Genomic DNA, 10,147 nt, shown 5'->3' with positions numbered 1-10,147 from the left:
AGTGCTCACTTCAGTCATGTTAGAGAATGCTCCACTCTCTTGCTCCTCTCCTTTCACAGATAGAAAAATAACAATGGCAAATAGTGTTTGTCCAGTCTCTGACTATGCTCTTGTCAAATCTGATTTTTGATGTTCCAGTTTCACACATTCACCATATTTGTTTTATTTTTCAACAACTGTCCTCTTTGGAGGAGTTGAATGCGTTCAGTCTTGGCCAGATAAAAGTTGTCAGTCACACCACTTAGTATTTCTGGCATGCTGTCGAGCAAGTCCTGCCCTCCTTTCTCTTAAGTAAGAGAGACTCAGTTTTAGATTCTCTCCCTTGTCCACTGCATTTCCAGCAGATGGTATCCACAATGGCGTAATTTCAGCTGAGGATGTTTCCGCCACAGAGGGTGTAGCGTCGAGCTGCAAGTGAGATTAGAATCTGTTACAGAAAATGTCTGTCAATATCACACAGTGCAGAGAAACACAGAGGCCAGCTCGGGCCTGGAGGGCAGCAGAGCTTTAAAACCAGTACAAGTCCTTGCTCTTATCCTGGGCCTGCAGACCTGAGAGGACAGGAAAGAGAAAAAAGAGAGAAGAGAAGGGAGGGCAAGAGAAGACGATTAGGAAGAGGGAGATCAAATGGCTTAAAGGTAGAAGCAGGAAGCCTTGAAGCAGAAAAGTGTAAAAAAAAACAAAAAAAAACATTTTGCCTCTCAGGAGAAAGCAGAGACAGAGAACTCAACCTGTTAAAACACAGAGACATGGTCTTTCTTAGTGTTGGAGAGTGGCCTTGAAAAGACAACAGTTTTCCCAGGCAGAAAGAAACCCTAGATTGTGTTATGAATGTAAGGATAACCCTGGTGTAAGGCGGCGCAACGTTTCTTAACTTCTATCTTAAATGAATTGTAGAGCCCGCAATAGTAGTTACGCATGTTTGGGGACAATCAAATAATGAAGGCTATTCTGAAGTGCCCTTGGAACCACTACTCCTTTACGAAGAGTGTGTTTTTGTTGTTATTGCTATTATTACCTGTGTCTACATTGAGGCCGATGCTCTGGCTGATGTCTGTCCCCCCTGCCCCGGTGAAGGTCCCGGTCCAGGCCGAGCTGGTTGGCTCACTCTTCCCAATGTCACATGTTGAGGCGCTCGGCCCTTGGACAGTGGATGGAGGGAGCCGGTGCGGCCGGACGGAGGGCACCAGCAGAGAACTGTAGCGGGGGTCAAAGTGCGTGCCATACACCTCATGCATGCTGGGTCGAGGGTAGGTGGAGCCCTGGGTGCCGATGGCCCCGCCAAGTGAGTAGGGGTGGTGGTGGTGGTGGTGGTGTGAGTGGTGCCAGGGCTCTGGGGTAGCATGGTGAAGGTGACTATGTAGGGAGGCAGAGGAGTAAGGGTCCCCAGTGAAGGGTATCTCTGAGTGGGACGCTCCTAAGGCACTGCTCATGGAGGAGGGCTGGTACGCACTGTTCCAGAAGGATGGAGGGAAACTCCTCTGGCTCATCGGGAATGGTCCATCTAGGAAACCACAGACACACTGAAATGCTCAATCACCGATCAATTAAGTGGTAAAGACTATGAATGTATCTGTGGATGAGGATCGATAAGCCTGTTCTGAGGATGTGGTAGAATAGCAGAGCTTAAAGACTGATCACTCAATGATCAGTTCAGTTGTAGGGATGAAAGAAAGGAGAACATGATGGGAAAAAGATGCATGGATGAATATCGTTGTTGTTGTCCATAATTTCTGATGGTTGATCAAAATTGAAGAATGTTTGGCTGTGTAATATTGGTCATAGAATTACATGTTTGTTGATTAAGGAAGTAACATGCAACAGAAAAATGATACCAAACTCTCACTACAGGTTCCCCTACAATATAGTGAACAAGTCTGAGCCTTAAATTCCCCAGAACCCACATTATTATATTGTCAACTGCTTTATTTACAGCAATTCATCATGCCCATCAATTTTGTTTGACTTTCTGATTCCTTTGTAACTTTGATCAAACACAAATGAGAGTGAATGACTGCCAACTGAAACAATGGGAGCAAAACATGGGATTCATTGATTTGTTATAAAATCCAAACTTTTAAAATGCAGTTTATTTTAGTAGGATGTGAACACAATGATATACCAAAAACCAAGAACTCACTTGCATGCAAGACCTAGGCCTACTTGCCAAATGAATGCAAATATTTATGAAAACGTTTCCTTTATCTTCTATGTAGCCTAAATACACCGTTTTTGAGGTGAAATGAAACCCTGTGCGCGAACAGGTGTTTGGAGTGGTTCTGTGATCGGCACCTCTCCGAGAGGTGGATGTAGGTCTACCTCGTGCGGACTTGTTGCTGACCGTCCCGGGGACGTAGCTGGTGGGCTGGTTGAGGGCCCGGCTGAAGTGCTCGTCCACCACTGAGCTGATGTCCCCCTGGAAGTAGGTGAAGAGCACGCACCGCGAGTTCAGGTACTCGGCCTCCGGAGGGTGATCTTTCTCGCGCGCGCAGTCCTCCTCCTTTATCGTCGGACCCGCGAGGTTCGAGAACGAGCTGCCCCCGCTGATGCTCTCTTGCGCTTCTTGCATTTTGGAATAAAATGCCAATTTCTGAAACATCCGATAAAAAACGTCAGAATGTAATAGCCTTGACATGTATTAGATATGAATTCCTATCAAGGCATCAAGTTACAAATGATCTACTTGAATTTCATCTGCCCATTTGGGTGACCACGTGTGACATTTTTGCGTTTTTCATTATTGTCCAACAGTTGCGCATTATATTGTGGCCTCTGTGTGTGGTATATTAAAAATAAACGCATGGTCCTCTCCTCCTTCATAGGCCTACTCAAACTTGTTTTAGAGGAGGCAGTGGTTGGATTCTAGAACAAAGTTATTGCATTTAAATTCCTGAACATATCGCAACTCAGTTAATTGGTTAATTATGGACATTGGAGAGTTTTTAATTAATGCCATTATTCCATTCTCTCTGTGCATACTCACTCAATTTAAAGAAAACGTTAGACCTATTTGAAATATGAAAACCAACTCTCCGTGCAAACGAAGATCTGCATTTGTGTATTGACTATGAGAGGTTTTAAGAAAGTTACAAACATGTAAAGGGCCGTAGCACCAATGCACGTCTGGAAAACGAATAGTCCATACATGCCGAACTGGTTCTTGTGCATGCACAAGCAATATCTTAACTTACAGTAATCACCGGATAAGCTTCAACGAAATCGTTACCAGAGCACCGTTTATTCAATTGTCAACTGCACTTGCTCATTTGCAAGTTATGAAAAATGTTACGCGGTAACAAAACAATTGTTGTGAATGTAGTGAAGAATCCTAAATTGCATCCAACTTCGACTTGACGAACGGTTAATAAAAGTGTTAACGAAGCCCACAATCTATTAATGACCCATCATCATTTTGCTTTGATTGGTTAATAAAGGCCTTGGCTATTTCAATGTAGCCGACATTACGAATAGTCCTAATTTACACATAGCAAAATATCCTACATAGCAATAGAATATAGACACAACAAATTCAGTAGCCTAGCCTGAGCGATTCGATTTAGCAAGACAGAGAACATTTCTATAAACACTTGAAAAATAAGTTGGTTTAAAACACCTATAAATACTTACATCAACTAAAAATATTATCACGCAGATTCGATATAGTCAACAACAATATAAGGAGGTATGGCTATCATTATTCATTAATGAATCATCAATAACAATCAAAAGTTGGCCTAGCATTGTCAATAGGCTAATACATTATTATTAAATAGATAACTGTCAGAAGGGACTATTGGTTCCCAATTGACCGACGGCTGTCATGCAGAATAATTTTTAAAGTGACCATTGCCAAAACACAGTTGCCTAGAGAGACCTAATGATGCGCCATAATGCGCGATGAAAGTTTTATTCCACACAAGTTTTACAAAAGTTTCCGTGCACTAAATATGCCAAGAAGCGAAACAACACAAGAAATAACATACCTGGTGATGATATGGGCTATACGCTGCGGAAAAATAAGGCTGAGGTGGTGGACCATACACTTGATACATAACATCCAAGCAGCTCATGGCGAAAAAAGCGAATTCTTACGGATAATAACTTGACAGAATAAGCAGATTGTAGGGATGTAATTTCCTAAACGGAGAGAGATTAACCTGGGACGTTGGAGAGCTGCATTTCTATCCCAATCGCGCTGCGCGTCCTGCCTTCTTAACGCTACGTCAGTGCGAAAGGGAACGCGTGGCGGGGAAAGTAAAGACGTTCCACAGCCAGCGGTTTTCAAGTGTCTCTGGACGAGCCTGCATCTGACCAATGAGGGAGCAAAAGCACTTCACGAGCTGGTGTATTATGTCTTCTGAAAGTCTGCAATGAACATTTCATTACTGTCATGAGATGCGAGATGCTAAATGAAATACAATGGAGCTCTGCCAAAGAGGGTAGGCCACTTAGTGGAGAGCTTAGTAACAAGTTAAATGTTTACTGATATCGACTGTTACCTGGAATGAATTCCTTTGATGCGCACCTGCTTGTTACTTGCATTTAATCTATATTACATACCAACACGCTAATTTCACACAATATGTGTATTATATTTGTAGCTCATTTATATTGTCTTTACATAAGGCCAGTCACTGGTTGCCACAAATGAGAGAGTATGATACAAAATATTGTGAATAAAACTTTTTTTAAATGATATTCTGATACTTTTATAGTTTGATGGGCCAGGATAGAAACCCATGGATCTGTCGCATAACGTTCATGGCTCTGTGGTAAGACCTATTAATAAGCCTGTGTTATATTCTTTGCAATGGAGGCTTTTAAAATAATCCCTCAGTGTAAGTTATATCAGGCAGTACATGCAGCCTGTACGGCTGTCAAAATAATCTATTCATTGGAACAATACATTTATTCATACAAATTTCCCCCAAATGAGTACAATACGAGTCAGAAATTTCAACATAAGGAATGTAACATAGTTACAACGTTGTTGGTGTTAATTGTCTATGTAAACAGTTCAAATAAATGAATGAGAGGAATGCAGGTCTCCAGCCCCACACAGTACAGAGTGTCACAATCCTTCAGTGGCCTGTCAGATTCCAAGGTCAGAGGTTAAATAGTTTGTCGGGGTCAGAACGGATTACCTAGAGTTTGAATGATAATAATAATCATTTCACAGCAAACAATAATGGAACTGGAAGGAAGGTATTAACATCACAAAAATGTTGCTCTAGTCTATTGTGAACAAAGTGAGACAGGTAATGTCTATTCATATCCAAAGACTCTCTCTGCTTTCATGGTCATTGTGGGCTTAGACAAATGGTTTTTCCACCATAAATATAGTGAGCTCCAGTTTGTTTGTTTTGTCTCTGTACTCCAGAACTTTGGATTTGAAACCATGACTATGAGGTTAAAGTGCAGACTGTCAGCTTTAATTTGAGGGTATTTTCATTCACAGTGAACCGTTGAGAAATTATAGCACTTTTTTTTACATAGTTTTAGTGGACCATAAGTATTGGGACAAATCTGTGTATTAAATTAGTCCAACGTTTAGCATCTGATCCCATATTCCTAGCATGCAATGATTACATCAAGCTTTTGACTCTACAAACTTATTGGATGCATTTGCTATTTGTTTTTGTTGTGTTTCAAATGATTTTGTGCCCAATAGAAATGAATGGTCACTTATGGTAAATAATTATAGAATATGTTTCTAATACATGTGGATGCGACCATGATTATGGGTAGTCCTGAATGAATCGTAAATAATGATGAGTTATAGATGCACAAATATCAACCCCCCCCCCCCCCCCAAATGCTAACATCCCTTGTTAATGTAATGGTGAGAGGTTAGCATGTCTTGGGCGTATGATATTTGTGCATCTGTAACTTTCTCTCTCATAATTATTCAAGATTAATTCAGGACTATCTGTAATTATGGTAGCATCCACATTAATGTAGAAGTGTTTAGAAACATATTTTATTCTTATTTACAATAAAAATTACTCCAAAATGACACAATAAAAATTGGGGGATTATGTACAAAAAGTGTTGTAATTTCTAAACGGTTCAAATCCAAAGTTCTGGAATACAGGCCCAACACAATAACAACAAATTGTCACTGTCCCAATACTTTTAGAGCTCACTGTATTTCTTTAAATGTTTCAACAATTGAAGGGAGACAAACCTTTTAACATATCCTACAAAATATGTCTGATGCTGGATAAATCATATAAAGGAAATCCAAGGTAAAGATGATTCTAGCCCTCTGATGGCGAGTTGGATAAGAGAGTGTCTTTGCACTCAATTAACCTTGTTGGCTGTGGCAGAAACAGGACCATGGAGGAAACCACCACCCGCTCTGCTCTGCCAGCCCTGCGCTGTGTCGGGGAGAACCAGACCCCTCACACATCAGCCCTCTTAAACTCATAATTAAACAGCTCTGGATTTTCAGATGAAAACTGACTCCCAGCACCACTGCATGGTTGGAAGTAACACTTTGGGCACATCAGTGGAATACATGCAACACATACTGACTTTATCCTCCTGTTTTGTCTACAGTCTACTGAGCACATTGCCTCAGGTCTACAAACAACGTACTCTACCTTTTTAGAATGGCTGTGTATTCTAGCACTTATTCAACTTATTCATACACTTATCATCTTATATTTCAAAGTTGTAACAGTTCATCAGTGGCCTATATCATTTTTAGTTAGCCAAATAATTGACATGAGAATCCACTGCAGGTGGTAGTGAAATGGTCAGTAGGGTTATTGTTGAGGGATACTGCGTGATAAGGGACTATGATAATTGTATTTCCTTTCCTGCGCGTTATACATTAGACTCGGTCAGAGCTCAACTTTCAGTCAGTCAGATAATATTGCCATTTGCAATTACATTTCCATTTCTGATGTCAGTGTAACGCAACGTGTTTCTCTTTCTTCACAACAGCTTAAAGACAAGAAATGGGTGGTGAGGGTTAACACCGCGCTAATAGGAGCTAACTCGCCGAGACAACAGCACATTTAACACGTCTAATGAAAGGTAGTGGATAGGGGTCTGGAAAGGACGGGAGGGGGAGTGCACCTCACAGACTGCTTTTATTTATTGTTATGTTCAACACGGGGCTGCCTAGACCAAGACTCAAGTCTAAAACCATTGTTTGGTCCCCTGATGGAGAGGGACCCTTGGCCCTGACCTTCCATTTACAGGTAATGTGCCTGGCTCCTCCCAAGGCTACCGACTAGGAGAGAAGGTGGGGGTGTGGGTGGAGGGGTGAGGGGGTGGGGGGATAGATGAGGGGATGAAATGAGCGGCACACAAAGGTATTGCCAGAGAAAGCCTGAAGTGAACGAGGAATGCAAACATGTACTTTACATAGTAGCTGAAGGACGGTAGGGTAGGAGGGGACTGCAAAATGAGGACTGAAAATATTAGTAGGATATGTTTTTTTGTTTTTTTTGCAGCGCTAATCATTGTCTTGTGTGTCCGGTGTTTTAGTTCCAGCATTTAAAAATTCATTATGAATTAAAATTATTATTATCACTCTCTAGTTATTTCAGGATCTCTACAAAAACATTAAAATACTTACATCTAGATTAAAACTCTTCAAACTGCTTGAATAACTCTTTTATTATATTACAACTGACTCCTCAAATAAATTAAGCTGAAGGTCATTGGTGACAAATCCTTGTCGTATGAAATGACTTCCATGTTGTGTATGAGGAATGATCATTGATCCTCATTGGGTTTGAGGTGTTCTGGTAGTGTGACATAGGTGTTAACACCTACACTCCATGTGACCGCAGCAACCGTTTTAGATATGGGACTTCCAGTGTGAAATGTGAAACAGAGAGTTTCTGTTTCAGGAGGGATATTGTGACACCTGTCCCAGACACACAGCCTCACTGCCACACAAGGCCCAGCAGCATATGAGGAAACCATGAAAGAGCACAGAACAGGCACATACAGCCCAGGACCAGGGGGAAAGTTCGAGGGTCATAGGTCAAATCCTAGGCGGTACACAGCTTTTTTGTTTGAGCCAATGATCATTTAAAATGCATGTAATGAACACAAAGAAAAAAATAAACCCACACTCGTTTCTAATCAAAGTACTTCATCTTCTGAATATGAGGCCTGCTACATCGGGACCGGTAATATTATGACACAATTAGGACGCAGTGGGCCTGCAGTGTGTCCAATTGATTCGCCAGAGCTCTGACTACATAGCACGACATGGCATAAGAGAAGCTTGATACGTACAGTAGAGTCCCAGCAAACCCTTCTCGTGGCAGAGACACCTGTCGCTAGTATTAGGTGGCGATGAAGTCGTGGTCTGGCCTGGGGAGGAAATGTGGAAATCCAAAGACACTGGGGTGACTCTTGAATGGAGCGAGTAGGAACCGTCAGCTGTGGACCTGCTGCTAGGCCGCTTCCAGGCTTATGCATTCACACTGACTCCATTCATCCACCCATTCATTCCTTTGGACACGCCTGACATTAGTCTAATATAATTTATTGAAAAACTACCAGTGTGACTGTAAGTTGCATATGTGCTTAACCAGGACAATGTACAGTAGCACTGCGCATTAGGGAAAACACAGCAAGAGAACTGTATGTAGAAAGTCAAAATGAAGTCATGTAAAACATCACCAGCCCTTCCCTAGACTTTCACTAGATTGCTAATGATTATTTTAAATAGGTTGATCAACTAATGATAGTTTCCCTGTTATTTCATGTTGGTCTTGGTCCTCATGTAAATGTCCAAGACGACCAATGTACCTTTTTTTCCCTTCCTTTTTTAAATCAGTGTTATTTGAACTTAGAAAGATTTCATTTAGAATTCAAACCAAGAAGAGCAAGGCCAACCATTTCAAATAATATTTGAATGACTGTCCTGGACAGTGATTTTTTGTTCTCTGTGCAGAAGCTGAAAAGACCATGTCCACAGCTCTGTAACAGAAAACCTTGACAGTACAGGGACTGGTTTCTTACCGGTTTAGTCTTCAAATGTGTCTCTTATTTGAGGCATAATGACAATACACCATCATAGACACATGATTGAAAAGGCATTGAAAGTCTGAGAATAAATTGAATCTGAGATTCGGGTGATTCATATAATATGATGACTGATTCTCCATCTTAGAGAACACACTGAGGCAAATCAATGCTGGTTGTTGGTGATGTATTCTGCCGACAAGGTCTAACCCTAACTTTAACTTGAAAATGTTGTAAAGCTTGAATGAGATGATTCAACACAAGCAAACTTATTCAAGCCTGGTCATTGTTATTTGTTCTACGCAGTTTGTTTGTTCTACGTTGTAGCCCTGGCAACTGTAGTGTACCCTGGATGAGAGGTTAGGGTGAAAAAGAGAGATCTTGCTAGATGTGCTTCAGCTTCTCATTACGTGCAATACTGTCTACACAAAACCCCTATAGTATTATGTCAATTGTAGGAAATACATTTGTTCCATAACTTCACAAATGTTTCATAAAGTAAAGGTAAAGGGTGTGTTACTATTAACTCTCTGTAGAGTGTGTGTGTCTGCAGTGAGTGTGTTTCTTCCTCGTGTATGAGGAAATATTACTGAAAGGTGACGAGCATAAAAATATTTCCTTTCCATTCAAGTGGTGCCATGCTAAGTTGGCATGGGTTTGCCTTGCCCCCTCCACAGAGTGCGTGTGATAAACGTGCACTACTGCCCCCTCCACAGAGTGCGTGTGATAAACGTGCACTACTGCCCCCTCCACAGAGTGCGTGTGATAAACGTGCACTACTGCCCCCTCCACAGAGTGCGTGTGATAAACGTGCACTCCACAGACAGTGCGTGTGATAAACGTGCACCCTCCACAGAGTGCCCCCACTCCACAGAGTGCGTGTGATAAACGTGCCCCTCCACAGAGTGCCCCACTCCCCCTCCACAGAGTGCGTGTGATAAACGTGCACAGAGTATAAACTGCCCCCCACAGAGTCCACAGAGTGCGTGTGATAAACGTGCACTACTGCCCCCTCCACAGAGTGCGTGTGAAAAACGTGCACTACTGCCCCCTCCACAGAGACCCGCATAACAACAACCACATGTTACGTCACCAGGCTCCTGTTGCATATTGAAGTCATATCTTTTCCTGCCAGTTTTATGGGTGAGGG

At 41.8% G+C, this 10,147-nt stretch overlaps 1 protein-coding gene across 2 annotated transcripts; it reads right to left on the bottom strand.

Annotated features, from left to right (window-relative positions):
* Positions 1-367: 367 nt before the first annotated feature.
* On the bottom strand, positions 368-4,156 carry LOC135505565 (transcription cofactor vestigial-like protein 2). Of its 2 annotated transcripts, XM_064924630.1 has the most exons (4): positions 3,984-4,156; positions 2,293-2,590; positions 1,019-1,504; positions 368-408 (listed from the first exon to the last, which is right to left on the bottom strand). In XM_064924630.1, exons 1-4 carry the CDS (start codon positions 4,068-4,070, stop codon positions 368-370), a joined length of 912 nt encoding a protein of 303 aa, XP_064780702.1. In that variant the 5' UTR covers positions 4,071-4,156. The 2 variants fall into 2 exon arrangements, with proteins under 2 accessions (XP_064780702.1, XP_064780703.1); XM_064924631.1 differs by lacking the exon at positions 1,019-1,504.
* Positions 4,157-10,147: the final 5,991 nt, after the last annotated feature.

Source organism: Oncorhynchus masou, chromosome 19, assembly GCF_036934945.1.
Source record: "Oncorhynchus masou masou isolate Uvic2021 chromosome 19, UVic_Omas_1.1, whole genome shotgun sequence".
Taxonomy (NCBI): Eukaryota; Metazoa; Chordata; class Actinopteri; order Salmoniformes; family Salmonidae; genus Oncorhynchus; species Oncorhynchus masou.
The sequence above is the reverse complement of the archived record's forward strand: the minus strand, read 5'-3'. Positions and strand labels throughout refer to the sequence as shown.